Genomic DNA, 21,729 nt, shown 5'->3' on the forward strand with positions numbered 1-21,729 from the left:
GAACAATTTTTAGACTTTAATTTTCTAAAGAATGAAAAATTATTTCTACCAAAAGGAAAGAAAAATTTAAACAACATAAACCTTGATTGCTTAATTGTTTGCAAAAAAAGATTGATTAAGAAAATGGAAATGGAAATTGTTGCATAAATATGGAAATGATATGTGAAATTGAAGTTTCTTTTGGCAAACACAAAGTAGGTGAAGGAGAGCTTTTAGTGGTGGGGCATTGTTTAGATACTTGATAATAACAAGGCATTCAAGCCACTATTTATCATAATTTAATTTATTGTACAGTTGGCCATTTTTATTAACCCCATGTGTGTAATTAAATCAAATACCACCCAAACTATAGGTCACATATAAAGTAATAAATTATTCATAAATTTAATCTATGTTTCTATTGTAACAAATTTTTGGCATACCTTCATCAACCATTACTTTTTATTTATGAAAAATCTCAAAATTTCACATTAAATTAATATAAAATTTTTAATTTGGTGTAATTATATGCATATGAAATTTTTAATCGTGGTTCAAATGCATACATGATATTTTAATTTTGATTCAACTATACATATTTTAAGAAATAAATACATTAATTTATTTTTATATTTGATAAAGATAATAATTTTATGTAATATATAAACATAAAATGATGTTATGTCCAGGGGCAAAGCCAGAAATTTTTTTTCGAGGGGGCCGAAATTAAATCTTAATTTTTAATAGCCTATATCTTTATAATTTTTAAATGATTAAATCAAATTTTTATTATTTTAGAGGAGTAAATGTGCAATTTTACCTTTACTAATTAAAAATTTTAAAATTTTTAAAAGGCCTAAATGAATAATTTTCCATTTTAGGGGAGACCGGGGCCCTTGCCAGCCCCCTAAATGTGCCACCAGTTATGCTAATAATTTGTAAGAATTGGATCAAATTAAAATTTCACGTGTAAAATTATACAAAAATAAAGTTTGTGTATAAAATTACACGTTAGACTAAAGTTCATATATAACTTTAAGATTTATCCCTTTTATAATAAGCTTTGATGCTTTAAATTTGTTTGGTTTATTCCCATAGTAATATTTGGATACAATTTATGCTACCGTTTGAACTATATATTGATTAAATTGGTATCATACATCAATCGAGTATCCATTCAATTACTGAAAATTATGAAAATGTCCTTCCATATTTAAAATAAATTATATTATTCAAGAGTACTCTAAGTTTTTTATTTAAAAATAATAGAATTTTGCATATTAATATTTGAATCCATACCATTTACATTGATAAAATCTTAAATTTACCACTCAATTAATTTTTATTTTAATGTATTTAATACATTTTAATTTTATCATGGATTCTTTCTTCTTCCTCCATCAACTGTGTATACATATTATTCAAACTCCTAATTGGTTGGTGTACGAGTTAACTGAATATCAATTTGATTAGAAAAATTACAAAATATCCATCCATGTTTAAAATAAATTATACTATTTAATGATGCTTTAGTCTTTTTATTTAAAAATATATATTTGAACCCATGCCGTTTACTTGATAAATTTTTTTTTACATTTCTACTCAACCAAACTTTATTCTAATATGTTTTATACATTTTAATTTTAGTATTTATTTTTTGTTCCTCCATTGATTATATAAACTAATAATATTGTTGATAGAGTTGGCGACATAAGTTAACTCGACACTAACTCAAGATTGATGACAATACTATATTAAACAATTGAAGTGCATTTAGTATTCTTAATATGATGTATTTAAATGTTTAACTCGTTTTACTCAATATTTAATTTTTTTCATTTCAATATCATACATATTTCATGTATTATTATTAATTACTTCAAATAATATATTTCATTATTTATTGTTTGTTATTTTTAAACACACCTATGTTTTGAATGCATAGTTTCCACAAGTATACATGTGTGTTAGAATTTATAATACTAATAATATTGTTGATTGAGTTGATGTCGAAGTTAACTTGACACAAGTTCAAGATTGATGACAACGTTGTCATAAATAATTGTAGTGTATTTAATATTCCTAATATCATGTATTTGCGTGTTAAAATTTATTTTACTCACAATTTTATCTATTTTTCATTTAAATTTAAAATCGTATATGTTTTATGTGTTATTATAAATTAATTCCAAATCATATGTTTCATTATTTATTATTTATTATTTTAAATACATCTAAATTCTAAATACGTAGTTTTCACGTGTATAAAATTTCAACCTTTTATTGTAATTAAACATATGATGGATTTTAACTCTTTTACTTACTTTTTTTTTAATTTTAGTTGACTGAAGAATGGCTTAATTTAACTATACGAATCCGGTATTTAAGTATTAAAAAAAACCGGATATTTAATTTTAATGATGAACAAATTTAATTAAGTTGATACATACACATGTAAATTAATAATCAATGGTATTAAATAGAGTACTCAGACATTACCTCCCATTAAAATACATAATAAAAGAATAACAATTTAGTATCTTAAATATTGATCTTAACAATTATAATTTAATAAAACAATAAAATAGATTGAGTTGGAATGCGACAATACTATTTGGGTATGTGGCTTCTTTATGGTGGTGAGTACGGAGACGCATTTTTAAAATTAAAGATAGAACTGTTTTAGAGAGTTTCAGCTTAGTATGAGAAAAAATATTAAGATAGATTGAGTTGGAATGTGACAATGCTCTTTTAGTGGAATTTTTTTTGGCAAGTGGAGCTGCTAACAGTTCAATGGCTGAGCTACGTTTATTACATTGTCTCGTAAGCATGAATTGGAATGTACGTGCTTGTCATGTTTCAACGACGCATAAAGAAATTGAAGATCGTATGGCTAAGTGTGCGAATTTTGGTTTATAAGTTTATATGTGTTTGTTAAACCGCCATTATCTATTCAGGGGTTGTTGTTAGCTAATTGTAACAGACCTTCACGGGCTTAAATGTTATTTTGATGTAGTCGCAATTTGCTGTTATTTTAAACAACAGATTAAATTAATGGTACTATAGGCATATTAATTCATTTTCAATGTATAAAGGTAAGAGAGATCTTTGCCATTTTACCTAACTCTTATAGTTATAAATTATTTTATTTTAACCATAAATAAAATACATAGAATTGCTCTTTCTTTTCGCAGTCAAATATCAAAGCGAGCTATTAACATAAAAATACTAATAACAACTCTTTATAGCAATTTCCATTTCAAAAAACTCTTGATTGAGCAAACATTTATTTTAGTGATAGCTTAATATCATTAATTTTGGGTAAGTAAATATTATTCTTTGACAATAAATAAATAAGGTGTAAAGCTGAAAATAAAATGGTAAATAAAGTGGATTATCATTAATTATAGAACAATAATGTCATACTTGTTATTAATCACCACTTTAATCTTTGTTAACTTTTTGTCCCAGAGAGGTTGATGGTAAAACTGGGAGGCTTCATATGATATTCACTCTGTTAAAATCTCATTTCCATTTGTAACATGTTTGAATATTAATCAAGAAAAATGTACGGTGACATAAATTGGAGTGATACATAATAAAGATTAAAATTTCGATATTATTTATTTATTCGTAATATTCGAATTTGAGAAAGCATACAATTTTGTGAGTGCAAAACCAAAAGCACCCTAACATTTGTCATTGTTTGTTTGGATTTCTCCATAAATTTAGTGTTTTTACAGATCCCAATGCATTGAATTTCTATGGAAAGTGGAAAAGAAAAAAAAAAGCAGAAAATCTGTAACTCTGTCTCATGTCAATGTAAAGAAAATAAAAAAGGTGTAAAACAGGCTCAAAGGGGAAAAAAAAGTTAGAAAAAAGATAAACTTTTTTACTGCCAACCTCAGTGTTTTGAAGAGCAAAGAAAAAGAGTCAACCAACCTGTTTTTGGTGGTATGTATATGTAAGGCTTCGAAGAGTCCACATAATGGGTTTCATTATCTTCACCTGTTCCTTTTTTTTTTTTTTTACCCTTTTGAAAAAGGCTTGGGGTTTTCATTTTCCCTTTCATATGGTAGTTTTGGTTTTGTTGTTTGGGGAGATGACTTTCATGTCTTTTTGAAAAGCTTTATTTTAGTAGCAGTGTAAAAGTCAAGCATGCAGAGAAACGAGAAGATAAATAATACTAACATAACACTCTCAGCCATAAACTAGGGTTCCCAGTTACTATCTTTGAAACGCTCAGTCCATTGATTCTCAGGGCCTTGCCTTCTATTTCTCTTTTTCAGACCTAAAACAAAAAACCCAGAAAGGTTTTCCTTTTTTTCTTAAAGAGAAAGAGAGAGAGGGATAGAGAACGAAGAGCTAAGCTGTAACAAGCAGAAAGGGTTTTGCTTGAGCCTTCTTTCTCTTTCTTTCTCTCCATTACAATCACTTGTTTATAGAGAGGGACTGTGAGACATTTATAGTTTCTTTGTTTATCCTTTTTGTTTCCTTTATTTCTCTTCCGTATTTCTCTTCCGTAGGTTTTTTCTTCTTTTTTTTTTATGTATATGTTGGTTAGCAAATCTGGGTTCCATTCCATGAGAGTGTGAAATGAATCAAATCAGTCAAACGGGAGTGTAGTTAGAAAGAGTGCTTGTAAATTTGTTTAGAGGAAAAAAAGAGAGAAATAAAAGTAGTACGCTTGATAGGTATAGAACAATAAAGAACAGGGAGAAAAAAAGGATATTATTTGATGAGTTTTGGGGGATTTTTGGATAACAACACTGGCGGAGGCTTTGGGGGTGCAAGAATGGTTGCAGACATCCCTTATAGCAATAACATGGCCACCGGTGCTACTGCTATTGCCCAGCCTCGGCTTATGTCTCCTTCTCTTCCTAAGAACATATTTAACTCTCCAGGGCTCTCCCTTGCTCTTGTAATGATGACAGCAATGCTGTATTTATTGATTGAAAAGCTTTCTTCCTTCGTTTTTTTTTTTGTTGTTGTTGTTGCCTTTTTTGGTCGGGACTGATCTCGGTTGTACGATGTTTTCTGCAGCAACCGAATATAGATAATCAAGGAGATCATGGGAGCAGGATAATGCGTGAGAGTTTGGAGGGAAGTGTGGGGAGAAGAAGTAGAGAAGAAGAACACGAGAGCAGATCTGGGAGTGATAACATGGATGGAGCTTCGGGAGATGATCAAGACGCCGCCGACAAGCCTCCCAGGAAGAAGAGATACCACCGACACACTCCTCAGCAAATCCAAGAGCTTGAAGCGTATGATTTCATGTTTCAAAGCAAGCTTCTTCTTTTTTTCTTTCTATTTTGGAACCATCACCTTAACAAGTTATTTTTGCTGTTCTTGGTTTTGGTTTTAGTCTCTTTAAGGAGTGCCCTCATCCCGATGAGAAGCAGAGATTGGAGCTTAGCAAAAGGCTTTGCTTAGAAACCAGGCAGGTTAAGTTTTGGTTCCAAAACCGCCGTACCCAAATGAAGGTACGTTTTAAATCATCTCCTTCTTCTCTTGTTCCTTTGTGGGGGGGGGGGGGGAGGCTTTGTTTGTTATGCAAAGTTAAAAACATTATCTTTCTTTTCCAGACCCAATTGGAACGCCATGAGAACTCTTTGCTCAGGCAAGAAAATGATAAGCTTCGAGCTGAAAACATGTCTATAAGGGACGCTATGAGGAACCCCATTTGTACTAATTGCGGGGGTCCGGCGATTATCGGTGATATATCCCTTGAAGAACAACACCTTAGGATCGAGAACGCTCGTTTAAAAGATGAGCTAGATCGAGTTTGTGCACTGGCAGGCAAGTTTTTGGGGCGTCCCATTTCAACACTAGCCACTTCAATTGCACCTCCATTGCCCAACTCAAGTTTGGAGCTTGGAGTTGGTAGCAACGGTTTCGGAGCTTTAAGCACCGTGGCTACAACATTGCCTTTGGGGCCTGACTTTGGAGGTGGGATGTCAAATGCTTTGGTTCCTCCTAGCAGACCAACAACTGCAGTGACTGGACTCGACAGATCGGTGGAAAGATCCATGTTTTTGGAACTTGCTTTGGCAGCAATGAATGAATTGGTTAAGATGGCACAAACTGATGAACCGCTTTGGATTAGGAGCTTGGAAGGTGGGAGAGAAATACTAAACCAAGATGAGTACTTGAGGACTTTCACTCCTTGCATTGGCATGAAATCCAACGGCTTTGTCACGGAGGCTTCTCGAGAGTCTGGGATGGTGATTATCAACAGTTTGGCCCTTGTTGAAACCTTGATGGACTCGGTGAGCCAACTGTATCTGTTTCACTTGAATTTTCAAAGCATAATTTTGAATTTTCTCAGTAGGACTAATTTGTAGGTTTGGATTTTCTTTTTCCCTCTTTTAACCAAATTTTTTTGTTAGATGGCATATGGTTGAGAAATTTCGGTCATATCATTTTCTTCTCAGTTTTCTAGACGTTTGTGCCATGGGAACTACTAACTTTCAACTTCCTTTTCTCCCCTTTGTTTTTTTTTTTGATAGAATCGTTGGTCGGAGATGTTTCCATGTATGATTGCCAGAACATCAACAACTGATGTGATATCTGGTGGTGTGGGAGGAACCAGGAACGGTGCACTTCAACTGGTAAGTTAATTAATTTCAAGCCATAATTAATGCAAATGTCAATGTCATCATTCCTCAAATATAAACAACTTTTTGCTCAAACAGATGCATGCTGAGCTCCAAGTCCTTTCTCCTTTGGTTCCAGTTCGCGAGGTTAATTTCCTAAGGTTCTGCAAGCAACACGCAGAAGGGGTTTGGGCTGTGGTCGATGTGTCCGTTGACACCATCCGAGAAACTTCGGGTGCACCCTCATTTGTGAACTGCAGGAGGCTTCCTTCTGGCTGTGTTGTGCAAGATATGCCCAATGGCTACTCCAAGGTATACTAAATTACTAAATTACTAATATTATAATCTCTTTTTTCTGAAATTAAATAAAGTAGGAGCCGGACTTTAGAAAAAAAAATATTAATTTTTAAGAAAATACTAGGTCATGAAATCCACGGGAATTTGCATTCCCAAGCCCCAACTTTAGGGCTCATGCATCTAAAGAATCTTGTGCTTAATTTCTAGCGATTACTCAGTTTAACCCCACACTGTCAGTGCCTGGTTTTGCTTCAAACCAACTCATTAACTCCCCCTTACAGAAGAATCTGAACCTTCCTACACACTTATTTCATTGATTTTGATGCTTCTTCTGATGTTAAAAAAAAGTATTTGTTTAAAACTTCAAGTTTCAACAACTGGGTTTTTGCTTGAACACAATAAAATAAAGCAAATCGAGGTTAGCTTCCAATATTATATTAATGTAAATATATCAAAGGAAGCCTCCTTTACTCTTTTAATTTTGTGTACCTTTAACATTAATAAACATCTCTTAAATGAATAAACTATTGATTTGATGTTTCTATTCCAATTTTTTGATTCTGCCTCGATTCTCCCATCTAGCCAGCTGCATTTAAGGCATGTAGCAGCGTATGACCTGGTTCCAGCCCCGCCTGATGTGCTTGTTTTCCTACTCTAACAAGGACCCTCTTGCCTTTTGTCAACATCCCATACACTAGCTATTTTGGTCGTATCCCAGGACCTCAGCCCTTTGATTTGAGTCCTCATCGCTACACATCTCGATGTCACACACACAACTTTGTTCCTTCAAGATCTTTAAAAAGTTTATCTTCTCCATTATTCAATTATTTTATGTTCTTCCATGTTTTCTAATGCCTCAATACAAGGGACAATGTCACAGTGAGAGAGAGAGACCATTTCTTTCATTGAGCCCAATCTTTGAGTCATTTCCAAGATTTGCCTCGTATTTTTCTATTGCGGAAATCAGTAACTATTATTTTGTCAATAACGATAGCATACAAACGTCCACTGTAGTCGTAGAATTTTTTTTATTAAGATAATAATAACAATAACTCCTTTTAATAATGAGAAGGTTGAGGAATCATTATTATAGCAATGATTGTTAGTGTAATTAGTCAAAATTCTGCATGGAATTGCGACTGACGATATGTAATAAAAAAATTACCCAGGTGACATGGGTGGAACATGCAGAATATGAGGAGAGCCAAGTTCACCAACTCTACCACCCATTGCTAAGATCGGGGATGGCCTTCGGTGCCCAACGCTGGGTGGCCACCCTACAGCGCCAATGCGAATGCCTTGCTATCCTTATGTCCTCCTCTGTTCCCACTAGGGATCATACAGGTAACCCATATATGTTTCCAAATATGGATTGACTTATTTATCCAATATATACATGGAAAGACTGATTTGTTGGTTCTAGGGATAACTGCAAGTGGGAGACGAAGCATGCTAAAGCTAGCCCAACGAATGACGGATAATTTCTGTGCTGGGGTGTGTGCCTCCACGGTTCATAAATGGAACAAGCTGAACGTAGGGAACGTGGATGAGGACGTTAGGGTAATGACCCGAAAGAGCGTTGACGACCCCGGTGAGCCACCGGGCATCGTGTTGAGCGCGGCTACTTCAGTTTGGTTGCCAGTGTCACCTCAAAGACTGTTTGATTTCCTGCGTGATGAACGGCTGAGAAGCGAGTGGGACATCTTGTCCAACGGTGGTCCCATGCAAGAGATGGCCCACATCGCCAAAGGCCAAGATCACGGCAACTGCGTCTCCCTCCTCCGTGCCAGCGTAAATATTCTCAAGCCCTGCCCTTTCTTTCATTTTATATTTAGTGCTAGTATTAGAATTTTAAAAAATAAAAGTTAAAATCTGGAAAATTATTTAGTGAGGAATATGACAACTGAAAAGACGACTCTCGAAATTTGGAAGTATCCATGAGGACAATTTGGAGAGAGTGAAAAACGATTATTTAATTTTTCTCCTCTTTATAAACTTTTTAAAAAAAAACACTCTTTATCAACTTTTAAAAAGTCAAAGTTTTGAAGGTTTTTTTTTTTAACTCTTTTCTGGTGCAGTTGTTGTAAACGTAGTGAGACTTGGTCTCAAAATACTACACAATTTTGTTTGAATTTGTAATTTTTTTTATTTGAGGGGGGTGCAGGCCATGAACGCAAACCAGAGCAGCATGCTGATACTGCAGGAGACATGCATCGATGCGGCGGGATCGCTTGTGGTTTACGCGCCTGTTGACATCCCAGCCATGCACGTGGTTATGAACGGAGGTGATTCCGCTTACGTGGCTCTCTTACCCTCGGGTTTTGCTATCGTCCCCGATGGACCAGGCTCTCGTGGGCCTATCTCTAATGGGCAGGTTAACGGGAACGGCAGTGGTGGGGGCGGGGCTGAAAGAGTGGGTGGGTCCCTTCTCACGGTGGCTTTCCAAATACTGGTCAACAGTTTACCGACGGCCAAACTCACTGTGGAATCGGTGGAGACGGTGAATAATCTGATTTCATGCACCGTCCAGAAGATTAAAGCTGCCCTTCAATGTGAAAGCTGAGGGAAAAGGCTCACGTGATCCTGAGGCCAGTTTCTTTATTAGTTTATTTTTTTTGTTCTAGTCCTTCTTAAAAAAAAATTCAAAAGGAAGTGTGCTTTTACGGTTTTACTCTTTTGTGTGAGGAAGTGTTTGCGTGTAACTCAGTGGGTGTTGAGTCAAGAACGAACCGCGCTTGGAGACTCCTTGCATGGATCGTATATCAGGCTTGTGACTCAAGTGCAAAATGTAAGGGTGGTGGTTCGGGTATTGACTCAGGTCGACCCTTGAGATGGCTCAACATGGAAAATGAAAAAAAAAAAGTTAAAAAAAATCCAAGAACAAGGATATCTTCAAAAAACAACTGCTTAGTTATTATTGTATTAAAAACATCTTTTGCTACGAATTCAAATTTTCAAGCTCAAGTGCTAGTTTAATGATGGCATTAATATGAATCTTCAGTTTATCCAAATAACCAAGTGTTTTCTGTTTCAAACCTTATTACACGGCGGCTGGGCAAGTAAAGCCAACGCGCTGCAGGTGCAATTTAGATTGGGTTTCAGGCTTAAATTGCAAATGGGCATTAAATGAGGAAGCAGGACCTCTCGTAAGAAAGCTTTTTTTTTTTTTTTTTTTAATTAGGCAATGCGATTAATACCATTTGAACTTAGATCACATATGGGACAACGAATACCTAAACTGGTTAAGCTAGCTTTGCTGGTTGTCATTGTCTACGTGATAAATTGATAAGCCAATGAAACGGCACCACGTTTCTAGAGGTTACTTGACTGAAAGAAAAGGGCCGAAACAGTAACAGCGTTTTTTTGGATAATGATATGGTTTGTTTGCCAGCTTTGCTTAGCTTGGTTTGGTTTTTATGTGGGGGAACATTGGGTCACAATCTAAGAACGATAGTTTTAAAGATAGCCATAAAATTTTGTTTACATATTTAAATTTTTTTAATGTAACACTTTGGCTAATATGAGAACAAAATTTTAGATATTAATAATTTATTTTAATAAAAAATTTAAAATTTAAATCATTAATTCCATATGAAATTAAAATGGGACAAAATTTTGAAATCCAAGCAATAATGCATGTATAGGTGTCAAACTTACTAAAAGGATATCGTTAAATCTTTCACATCAAGAGAGATAAAATGTGAAATTTGGACGTTTTGGGGTGACATGATTGTAGCTCGTCTTCATGCAATGATGTCGTGGTCAAAAAGCTGCACCACCTTTGTCTGCTACTGGACACATAATTTAGGAACAAATTTAACCCCACAAATGAAGGAAAAAGCCACTAAATTGCCTACAGGTTTTACACATTCCCTTCTCCAAAATTCAACCCTAAAAAAGAATATTAAATTTCATTTCCATTCAGGGCAAAACAAAACTCAAACACGTTTAAGTAAGAGATATTTTACTTTCTCTTGATAATCGTAAAAAAAAAAAAAAAAGAGTATGTCTTTCAAACATTTTTCAAATATCTTACCTACTTACCTTGTAGCTTATATCGAATTTATGTTTAATAATTTTTTTTTTAATTTCAGTTAATTCAAAGTTTTCCATAAAATGTGTGAAATAATAGGTAGTTGGTTAAATTGATTTTATAACTATATTAAAAACAAATAATGTTTTTACTTTTGTTAAAAATGAAATAATTAAACTATTATGTTTAATTTTATCTAAAACTATCTATAATAATGTAAAATATTATATTAATAAAATTAAATTATGAAATAATTATTTTCTAAAATTAAAATTTATTATTATCCTTGTAAAATTATTTTATGAAACAATATAATTATATATTTTCCCGTATTTAAAAATTATATATTTATTTAATTTTTTTAGTTTATCAAATAACATTTTAATATAATTTTAAGCCAAGATTTTAAAACCCGATATTGCTAAACTTTGGAAAAGGTAGTGTTATACATATTCTTATGGGCTTCTGGTCCATAATTATTAAGATTGCGCAGCCATTGGACTGAGTTTCTGATGGGCCAACAATTGCATCGTGCCTTCCTTACAGCTTCTGTGCATAGCGAGCCTTCCCCTATTTTTAATTACATAAATTTATACTTTTTGGTCGCACTTTATAATCATTTTGGTACATTACTTTATAATCATACATTATAATTATTTTTTTGGTACATCACTTTATAATTATAAAACATCATGATATATCATCTTTATGCGTAGGAACGAAACTCATTTGCTAGATTCAAAATTGAGTTCAAAGCGGTCAAATATTTGAATGTAATAAAAATATAATATGAGTTTTCAACTTCAACTCTTTGTCTTTGAATTTTATATTATTTATACAAATTTTTTGCATAATTTAGAAAAAAAACATGTATAGCTTATAGTAATGATGAAGCCTAGAAAACTGCATAATTTAAGCATAGTTTTTTTTTTTGTTGTTGGGTCTTACATACACATTCAAATTTCAATTAAAAAATAATCACGCGTAATGTTATTATATTAAAAAAAAAAACAAGTCCACACGTAGACTGACCTAAACCCACAATAATAATAATAATAATAATAATATAAAAAGGAAATTAAAAATACATATTAGAGTCTATTAATTTCTGAATTAGAAGGAAATTAATATAAAATTTAACCGCCAAAAGATGCGTCAAAGATTGGTCAAAGTTCCCCCGAATATCCCGTCAAGGGGAAAATGAAAAATCTGTCCCAAGAACCTCCCTTACATAAAGGAGAGTTGTAATTACCTAAAAGTCCTTATCGTACCCGATCGTTGGATCTCCCTTTGTGAGGAATCGACGGCTCATATTTTCCGTTTGACTGAAGTTAGCAATAGATTAGGCTTGTATGATTGGCTTTTGGTCCAGCTTTGTCCAACGAAAAATCAAACCAGGAAAGACATTTGGTGGGTTTTATGGAACAAAAAAATTTCTATAGACAGAAAGTTTTCCTTTTCTTAGTTTTTTAAAAAATATAAATTTTAAATTGAGTTTTGTTAGATATTCAAAGAGAAAAGAAAGAAAAAGGAAAAGAAAACTTGAGAAAATTTTAAAAAATATTTATGTTTATATAAAATGTTTTAAAATAAATGTAGTGAAGTTATAATTTTTGTTGATTACATTAATTTGTTTTATTTTATTTCCTTTTGGGTTGGTTTTGCCACCATCTGTAATTCTGGTTATAGGATCGAAGACGGAGAAGAAGAAGAGAGAAAGCAGGTTTTCTCTCTTCTCTTCTCGTATCTGTTGTGAAGGCCAAAATCGTTGTTTTAGCTTCAAGAAGTTACGGTCTAAAATCATGAATGTGATGCGTCGTCTCAAGAGCATTGCTTCCGGTCGTTCTTCTAGTTCTTCCGATCCCGTAAGTTCTTGTTTTTTTCATGGATTTATTTGACGCTAATCTCTCTTTTTGTAATGTTTATAGAAATGCTAGAAAAACGGAATGGATTTTTGGATTTCTTTTATAAGTTTTGCTCACCGAAAATATTGTTTTTTTTTTGTTATTCAATTTTCTTCATTCGTAGATAAATGGAGAAAATATATATTTTTGTTATGATTATATTTATATCTAGATTTAGCTGGATTATTATTTGCTTAATGCTATATATGTGATTTCTTTTGTTCTGGTTGCGTAATTATTTTTGTCTTATAGCTGGTTATTTAACTATTATTCTCTTTTTTTTTTTTTATAAATATAATAGTTTTTGAAGGTTGAAACAAGGACGAGAGGAATGGCATTGGTAGCTTAAGTCTTTTGCTTTTTGCTTCATTGCTTTTGTTTCTGAAAAGGTTTTATTGCCGTGCTTTTTGAATTTTCTTGCATATTTGTATCGACTTTGATTGTGTTCTATTCATTTATTGATCAACGTTGGTGGATCTCTTCTTTGATTTTCTGATTTAGGATATCTTGATATCAATAGCATAAGGTCATGCTTATGCTTTTATGCGTGTAATTGTCATAAGCCAACCTTTAGTTTTAGATTATATGTTTACCATGGTGGTTTATGGAAAGTCAGGATGCAATGGTTGCATCTTCTGTAGAGCTTTGCTTTTAGATTGGTGATGGGTCAAATCACCAATTTTGGTTTTTCCTGAGAATGGGAAATGTCTTAAACGAACTTTCTTTTTTCTTGGTAGGGGCTTTAATATAGAGGTAAAATGCTGCAGACATGTTACTTACCTAAATGGTTGGGTCCTTGTGATGTTAACCTCAATATGTGATCATGGACTAAAGTCTAGAATGGAAAGGAACTTAGAAAATTACATTTGAGCCTCTACATTGTTTCTTCCGATTGCCTTTACACCTACTGCAGAGTAGTAAAGCAAACTACAATAGAAAAGATGGATTCCACTTAATTTGAGATTTGACCATTAAGTTTCAGACTGGGGTTTTTTAAGTCTGTCTATCCTCCCTGAACTCTTGAGCTTAATCTGGGTTGCCCTTAGGTAACCAAATGAGCCACAAGATCTTATACAAGTGACAAGAGTTGTTTAAAGGAGGAGGAGAACTGAATGTTAATCTGCATCTTGTAAACATATGAGCTACTTGCCTGTGTCTCTTTATGTAATATTTATGCAATTTAAACTGTTACTTCATCATTCAAAGTCACTACCTTCTGTATATATAAAATTCCGTTCTGATGAAAAGATAACATACGAGATCTACAATGAGACTAGTATACGAAGATAGCAGTATGAAAGTTCTCTATTACTCTGAGGTTGCTTGTTTTCTTTATTTTTGGTTTTATGATTTATTTTTATTTTCACATCAGAGTGGGGATATTGGCACCAAGAGGGCAAAGGTTGATCAAGAATCAGAATGCAAGGTAAATGAGGCATCAAATTTTGTTGAGAGGAGTACCACTGATAGAGAGAAACATATGGCTTCTTCATCTCTGGAAACTGTAGCAAGTACGTCCTGTGTAACTTCTGTTGCTAGAACTGAAAAGCCAGATGTTGATCTGCTTCCTAATGAAATGCATGAAATGAGAATTAGAGATGAGAAAACAGCTGACCCAGATGAGAAGGTGATTGCTTGGTCTTATACTCTCAGAGTTAACACTACATATATGTTGAAATGTCCCTCTTAAATATTGTCTTCATATCCACCTTGTTTTAAATTTATAACCAGGTAAGCTGGAATACCATCTAAGAAGTTATTCACTTCTTCAAACTTAAAAAGTCAGAAGCTGTTGATATAATTTGAAGTAATTATATTGTTCCTTCTATGCATATGACTTGAATTGAGCCTGAACAAGAGCAATGGATTGAATCAATGAGGAATGATCTTTTCCTTTCCATGTTATGACTTGAATTGAGCCTTAATGAGGGCTATGGATTGAATCAACGAGGAAGCAATCTACTTATTCCTCAGGCTATGGCTCGTGGTTCTACAAGAGATCTTCTGAGCAACTTTTTTGGATAATGTTACTTGATTCTATGAAATGATTCAAAGCTGCCTACAGTTATCTATTTCCTTGATTATTTCTAAACTATTGTTTGTAACTTGTATTTCACAGGATGTGGAGGCTCCTGTTATTAATGGAAATGGAACAGAAGCAGGTCAGATAATTTCAGCTACTATTGGTGGTCGGGATGGGCAACCAAAACAGGTGATTTGTTTTGGGTGACGTTTTGTTGTACATAACTGCTTATCTGGATTGTAAATTTTTCCATGCCCTTTTCTTTCTTGATGGGGTGGAGATAAGTTTTCCTGTGGAGGCTGTTTGTTTTAGTTGTTATTTAAAAAATGAACACAGCTCAATAGTTTGCTCAAGTCATTGTCATGTCAGAGTCTTGGTTTACATGCATGGTGGTTCATTTCATTTGATAATTCTATTTGGACTAAGCTGCAATTAACACATAATATTGCATTTCTTTTCTTGGGCTTCAGACAATCTCTTACATGGCAGAGCGTGTGATTGGCACAGGTTCATTTGGCGTTGTCTTTCAGGTATAAATTTATTGGCTCTTAACCCTTTTCTTGTTTGTAACCCTTTGTCTTTGGTATCTGCATTTATTCAGAATATTCTGTCTCTTTGAGTTTTACATGAGACTTTATGTTAATGTAGGCCAAGTGCTTGGAAAGAGGTGAATCTGTTGCTATAAAGAAGGTTCTGCAGGATAAAAGATACAAAAATAGGGAACTCCAGATTATGCGTATACTTGACCATCCTAATGTGGTTCAACTGAAGCACTGTTTCTTTTCAAACACTGACAAAGATGAGCTCTATCTTAATCTTGTTCTAGAGTATGTACCAGACACTGTTTACCAAGTTTCAAAGCACTACACCAAAATGAACTATCATGTGCCCATTCTTCATGTGCAGCTGTATATATACCAGGTGATCGTTGGCTCTGCTTTGCTCATATATGCCAGCTGTATGTATTCACAGTGCATATTGTGACAAGCTATATTGCTTTTGCAGATTTGTCGTGCTCTGAATTATTTACATCATGTGGTTGGTGTTTGTCATCGTGATATTAAGCCTCAAAATTTACTGGTGAGGCTTTTTTGCCTTTTTATTATAAGGTGGAGGTTGATATTATGGTTCACCTTTACTTGACAAAATTGTTATCAACTTGAATGCGCTATAATGTGTGACGCTCTCTTTTCATGGTGGTCAGGCATACTGCTTGTCTAAAGCATTTATTGTCTATGTTTATAATATAATGTGGTCCTTTTCTGTGAAATATTATCGGCTTTACCATGTCATTGTGTTAAGTTCACAAATTAAGGATCTATTTACTTTCGCGGTAAAGTCTGCTTTGATTAAATGGGCTTTCCCCTTGTTATGGTTTCTACCATGAGATAACCTATGATGAATATGTGGAACTCATTGAAGGGAGCTCCTAACCTTAGATTTATTACAAAAGAGAAGTATTAAACCTCTGTAATTGCATTAAAATTCTGACTTGTTTTTATTACTTTAAATAGAGATTATTTATGTTTATTCTTTCGAAGTGGAGACTAAAACTAAGGGAACTAAAACTAAAATAGGACTTCCAATAAAATAAGGAAACTAAAAAAAGAGGACTTTTAACAAAAGTACTCCTAACGCCACGAGGTGCTTGCTAAAATGAATTATTTATATTTTCTAAATATAATATTAGCTGTCTCCATTATCCATCCGTTACACATTGCTTTTTGTTATTCTTTTGATAAAGTTTTTATTACCAAATATTGAAGCATGTGAGAGCTTATGTTGCTATGTATTTGCAGGTCAATCCCCACACTCACCAGTTGAAGATATGTGATTTTGGTAGTGCAAAAATGTTGGTATGTTCAATACTTCAATATTTTGGAAAGTTACAAAGGCTTTTGTTTGTCTAAAACTTATACAAGATTTATTCTGCAATGTTTAGGTACCAGGTGAACCTAACATATCATATATATGCTCAAGATATTATAGGGCTCCAGAACTTATATTCGGGGCGACGGTGTATAGCACTGCTATTGATATGTGGTCTGTTGGTTGTGTCATGGCTGAGCTTCTGCTTGGACATGTGAGTTTATAAATTAAAGTTCCTTTTACATTCAGATTGATGCCAACCTATGTTATATTTACCTCTCTAATACTTTGCATGGCTCTAGTATTGCTTTAATAGCATTCTTTGCTCCGCATATTCATGATATGTGTTGCTGCATTTAAACATTGTTTCATTTTGCTTTGGGCATTTATGCCTGCAATGTCTCTCTGATGCCATTATTCTTTTGAGCCCTTCTAGTTTCTTAGTATGCTATTTGACATCCTAAAAGTCTACATGAAAGCACATTGTGCAAAACTATACTGCCATCTATATACTTTTGGAGTGCTTATCTAAGGCATCCATTTGTAGTATGTAAAAGTTTCATCTTTTGAAGAGAATCTCTGTTCTGTGCAATAATTCATATTTGGTATTCCGTTTGCAGCCGCTATTTCCTGGTGAAAGTGGTGTCGATCAACTGGTGGAAATTATTAAGGTGTTCATCTGTGCCTTTTTTTTTCCTCTCAAGTGTTTACTTCTGCTTTTCTTTTTCTACGATTCTCATCTTTTCACTTTCTTCTGCTTTATTGAATTAGATACTGGGAACACCAACCAGAGAAGAAATTAAATGCATGAATCCAAATTACACTGAATTTAAGTTCCCTCAGATCAAAGCTCATCCATGGCATAAGGTAAGCTGATTGGATCATCTTCTAGTTACCTTGTTATACGTTGTACATAAAAGTGGAAATCTTATTAAAATTACAACTTTCAGATATTTCACAAGCAATTGCCCCCCGCTGCGGTGGATCTAGTGTCAAGGCTGCTTCAATATTCACCAAACATACGTTGCACCTCTGTGAGAATTTTGAAATATATTATTGTTGTTTTCAGTTACATATCACTAGTTCTTTAGACCTCGACCTTGATTGGGAACTTCTAGTTTTGTAAGTAACCATCCTTTATGTTTGCATTTAATGAGATGAAACTTCCTGGCTTTCAGTTGGAGGCATGTGCACACCCTTTCTTCGATAATTTAAGGGACCCTAATGTATGCTTGCCTAACGGGCAAGCCTTACCTCCGCTATTCAATTTCACAGCTAAAGGTAAACCAGTTTCACCTCATCACTATGATTCTCTTAAAATTTGCCGTGTATTGTTCATATGTAAATGGTTATGCAGAACTGGCTGGTGCATCTGATGAACTACGGCAACGTCTGATCCCTGAACATGCAAGGACATAAATGATCGAATGGGACGGCATCTGTTCGTATTGTAAATTGGTTTTGGATGATGCTAGGTTGCCACCGCTGACAAGCTAGATTGCCTATCTCTTTCTAGTTCAGAGATGACCATCTTTGTTGGTTAATAGTTCCAAGTGATGACCCAAAATGATATTATCAGGTTGTAGGAGGCTATCCCATTGAAGGACCACCCCACCTACAATGCATATTCAGATGGTGCTTTGAGGTGGGCGAATTATAGGACTGGTAGTGTTGAGGTTTTGGGATTTTCTTTTTCGTTTTACGATCTGATTTGCTATCTGACTCGACTAATGAAAAAGATTACTATTTAGAGTGGAGGTTTCCACTGAATTTTCAACCAGAGAAATTTCTACTTTTTCCACACTAATTTTCTTCCCAGTTCTACAGTTTCAAATTTCACTGATACAAGGTTCATTTGGTTTGGTAAATATTATAGAATCAAAGATTTTGTAAATCTGTAAAAATAATGTTAATATCAGTTTTTAAGTTTATTTTGATTTAGTTCTTTTAAGAGCAAGTTGTGAAATGAGATTTGAATTTTAAGATCTTAAAATTAAATATACTTATTAACTTTTGTTATGGAATTTTTTCTGTTACCGATCTAAAATCCAAATATAACCCCAAATTGTCTACCCACAATCCGAGTGGATGCAAAGGAATTTGGGCCCCACAAGGTAGAAAATTAAGGGCTCGTTATTGGGGGCTTGCAGATAGAGGATGCGAAGTTAAGCGTGTGGTATGATAAACACATGTTAAGTCTAGAGTAGTATATGTGTTGGCGAGTATGGAGCCTACTTAAGACATCATTTCGATGAGCAATAACCGTATTTTATAAATACCCAATTTCCCTCGATACAACAATTATGGATTTTATAAGTTTGAAAAGCATTGGTTGAAAAATACAAAAATGTGTAGAATACAAATTAAATGTAACGGAAGATCACAGAAGTGTATGGAGAATTAGGAGCGTGGTTAGACTAAAACCTATCTACCAATAATCTCCGCATGAGCATTGTCCTTCCTTTAAGTGATGAAAACAATTAGAATCTCTCAAGATGATGTGACGATGGAAAACTTTAGATATGTATTTCATAGCAGTATGACAATCACCACAAACTCGAAGATTCTTAAAAATTCGGATCGGAGCCCCACGTGGCAAGCTCAGAAGTCCGAATGCCACGGCCAGTTTTTCACTGTGATAGGCCAGACCAAGCTCCTTCCCTTCTTTATCCATGTTATGGAGTGCAAAACTGATGTCGGGTTCGTAACCAGCTTCCTTTATCAAAATCAAGATCTCATCAATCTTGGAATAGATCTCAGTAGTTCTCGAATGCCCTCTGTCTTCCGACATAAAGGTGTGCACTCTGCTGTTTACCTCGATCCAACTACATCCAGGCTCCTTACTGATCCCCTTCCATTTCATTGTTCTTCGAATCCTTGCGGCGTCTTCCCATTTTCCGGCAGCAGAATACATGTTGGACAACATTATGTATGGCACAGCATTTTTGGACTCTAATTCAAAGAGGTTCTTTGCTGCTCTTTCCCCCAATTCCAGGTTGCCCTGCACTCTACATGCAGCAAGAATGGCCTTCCACACAGTTGCATCCGGTTCCACATCCATTTCATTCAACAACATTTCTGCTTCAACGAGTTTTCCAGAGCGACCCAAGAGGTCAATCATACAAGCATAGTGTTCAGGACCTGGTTTAATTCCATATTCCTTCTCCATTGATGCAAAATACAAGCGACCCCTTTCCAAAAGACCGGCATGGCTGCAAGCAAATAGTAAGCCTATAAAAGTAATGTAGTCTGGTTTTGTGCCACTAGCTATCATTTGATCATAGAACCTTACTGAGTCCTTTCCTTTACCATTCCGGGCATAACCAACTATTAGTGCAGTCCAAGTTACCGCATCCCGGATTTGCATGTAATCAAATACTCTGCTTGCATCGTCTATACATCCACACTTGGCATACATTGTTACAAGGGAATTATCTACTGAAGTGGATGATTGGAGGCCAGATTTAACAAAGTTTGCATGAACTTGTTGCCCAAGTTCCAGAACTGTTAATTCTGCACAAGCACTCAAAGCACTGGCAAGAACGACATGGTCGGGATGAATGCCTGCCAATCTCATGCCACAAAACAACTTGAGAGCTTCTTCATGATGGTTATTACGTGCACATCCCGTCACTAGAGAGGTCCATGAGACAACATCCTTGTTTGGCATGTGGTTGAAAACCTGAAAAGCGCAATCCATGTTTCCTTGTTTAGCATACATGTCAACCAAAGCATTATTCACAAGCTTGGAAGCCTCAAATCCTGTTTTAATGATCAAACAGTGGACTGACATTGCATTGTTCATATCTTTCGTTGAAGCAAAACAGTTTAGAACCGATGGGTATGTGAAATTACCCAGCTTCATATCTCTAGCATGCATCTTCCGGAACAATGAGAGAGCTTCCTCTTCACAGCCTTGCCTCACGCACCCCACTAACATAGAGTTCCAAGAAACAACATCATCAACCTCCATATTCTCTAAGACTATCAAGGCACTATCCAAATCCCTGCATTTTGCATACATATCGATCAACGCACTTTGAACAAAAACATTAGCTTCAAAACCACTCCTAACAATGAAACTATGCACTTGTGCGCCAAAATTACGAGCTTGAACCATAGCACAAGCTGTTAACACACTCGGGAAAGTGAACTGATTAGAGGCAACTCCTTCAACCACCATATCTCTATAGCATTCAATCGCTTTGAATGCCTCTCCATTCTGAGAATAACCAGCAACCATGGCAGTCCACATGACATGGTTTCTCTTGTTGGGCATCATTATAAACAGAAACTCAGCTTCCAAAATGCAATTGCACTTCGCATACATATCAACAAGACCGGTCACAACATAGTCATTCGACTCGAATTGTGTCTTTATTACATTACCATGCACCTGTTTTCCTCTTTGAAGCAAACCCAATGTTGAACACAACCTTAAAATAGTTCCCATTGTGTATTGATTAGGCCTTTGCCCCTCAAATTGCATTCTAGAAAACAAATCAAAAGCTTCGGTTTCCATACCATGTAGACAATAACCTGAAATTAGTAAATTCCAAGTGACGGAACTTTTTATTGGGGTTTCTTTGAAAAGCTGTATAGCTTCAGTTAATTTCCCGGAAGTTGCATACGCAGCTATCAACGTGTTCCAGGTGAACTCATCCCGTTCAGGCATTTTGTCAAATAGCTTCCGAGCTTCATTAATCCGACCCGATTTAGATAATCCATTCAAAACCCGATTGGAATCAATCTTTGATTGACTGGAATTCGCAAAATGAAAATGCATTGTTCGCACGTGAATGCATTGATGAAATGACTTGAAAGACAAGTCCAGGAATTTGAAATTTAGTTTTATCATTAAAGCTTCAAATCGAGCAGCAATGGAAGTCCCAAGTCCCAAAACCAGCCACAAACAAGAAGATTACGAAAAGGGTTAAAATTTGATACGGAATTAAGAGTAAATTATGAAATAAAAATATCTCAAGGGTCGAAATACTAAATACGGCTCACGGTCTCCTTCACGGAAAA

General features: G+C 34.7%; 3 protein-coding genes across 8 annotated transcripts; 2 read left to right on the top strand and 1 right to left on the bottom strand.

Moving 5' to 3' along the window:
- The first annotated feature begins 3,951 nt into the window (after window positions 1–3,951).
- Window positions 3,952–9,886, top strand: LOC108473962 (homeobox-leucine zipper protein ANTHOCYANINLESS 2-like). The gene is made up of 9 exons (XM_017775800.2): window positions 3,952–4,900; window positions 5,023–5,243; window positions 5,345–5,462; window positions 5,565–6,248; window positions 6,489–6,590; window positions 6,675–6,887; window positions 8,042–8,216; window positions 8,296–8,663; window positions 9,037–9,886. The coding sequence occupies exons 1-9, from the start codon at window positions 4,718–4,720 to the stop codon at window positions 9,433–9,435; spliced, it is 2,463 nt and encodes an 820-aa protein (XP_017631289.1). The 5' UTR covers window positions 3,952–4,717; the 3' UTR covers window positions 9,436–9,886.
- Window positions 9,887–12,219: 2,333 nt separating this feature from the next.
- On the top strand, window positions 12,220–18,487 carry LOC108470784 (shaggy-related protein kinase theta-like). Of its 6 annotated transcripts, none has more exons than XM_017772237.2 (14): window positions 12,220–12,770; window positions 13,111–13,149; window positions 14,182–14,436; window positions 14,929–15,021; window positions 15,303–15,362; window positions 15,481–15,753; window positions 15,838–15,912; window positions 16,632–16,688; window positions 16,775–16,915; window positions 17,322–17,372; window positions 17,473–17,568; window positions 17,652–17,735; window positions 17,880–17,982; window positions 18,059–18,487. In XM_017772237.2, the coding sequence occupies exons 1-14, from the start codon at window positions 12,708–12,710 to the stop codon at window positions 18,118–18,120; spliced, it is 1,452 nt and encodes a 483-aa protein (XP_017627726.2). In that variant the 5' UTR covers window positions 12,220–12,707; the 3' UTR covers window positions 18,121–18,487. The 6 variants fall into 6 exon arrangements, with proteins under 6 accessions (XP_017627726.2, XP_017627727.2, XP_017627729.1 ...); XM_017772240.2 differs by having other exon boundaries at window positions 12,751–12,770; window positions 13,111–13,198; XM_017772238.2 differs by lacking the exon at window positions 13,111–13,149 and having other exon boundaries at window positions 12,228–12,770.
- Window positions 18,488–18,947: 460 nt separating this feature from the next.
- On the bottom strand, window positions 18,948–21,603 carry LOC108470644 (pentatricopeptide repeat-containing protein At2g03880, mitochondrial). Its single transcript, XM_017772021.2, has one exon. The coding sequence runs from the start codon at window positions 21,557–21,559 to the stop codon at window positions 19,130–19,132; it is 2,430 nt and encodes an 809-aa protein (XP_017627510.1). The 5' UTR covers window positions 21,560–21,603; the 3' UTR covers window positions 18,948–19,129.
- Window positions 21,604–21,729: the final 126 nt, after the last annotated feature.

Source organism: Gossypium arboreum, chromosome 11 (genome assembly GCF_025698485.1).
Source record: "Gossypium arboreum isolate Shixiya-1 chromosome 11, ASM2569848v2, whole genome shotgun sequence".
In the NCBI taxonomy this organism is placed as follows: Eukaryota; Viridiplantae; Streptophyta; class Magnoliopsida; order Malvales; family Malvaceae; genus Gossypium; species Gossypium arboreum.

Bases quoted from the DNA above. Each gene is read 5' to 3' on its own strand.
- LOC108473962 (XM_017775800.2), top strand. From the start codon at position 4,718: ATGAGTTTTGGGGGATTTTTGGATAACAACACTGGCGGAGGCTTTGGG. The intron at 4,901-5,022 runs GTAATGATGACA...TGTTTTCTGCAG, and splicing joins CAGGGCTCTCCCTTGCTCTT to CAACCGAATATAGATAATCA. The intron at 6,888-8,041 runs GTATACTAAATT...AAAATTACCCAG, and splicing joins TGCCCAATGGCTACTCCAAG to GTGACATGGGTGGAACATGC.
- LOC108470784 (XM_017772237.2), top strand. From the start codon at position 12,708: ATGAATGTGATGCGTCGTCTCAAGAGCATTGCTTCCGGTCGTTCTTCT. The intron at 16,689-16,774 runs GTATGTTCAATA...TGCAATGTTTAG, and splicing joins TTGGTAGTGCAAAAATGTTG to GTACCAGGTGAACCTAACAT. The intron at 17,569-17,651 runs GTAAGCTGATTG...TACAACTTTCAG, and splicing joins AAGCTCATCCATGGCATAAG to ATATTTCACAAGCAATTGCC.
- LOC108470644 (XM_017772021.2), bottom strand. From the start codon at position 21,559: ATGATAAAACTAAATTTCAAATTCCTGGACTTGTCTTTCAAGTCATTT.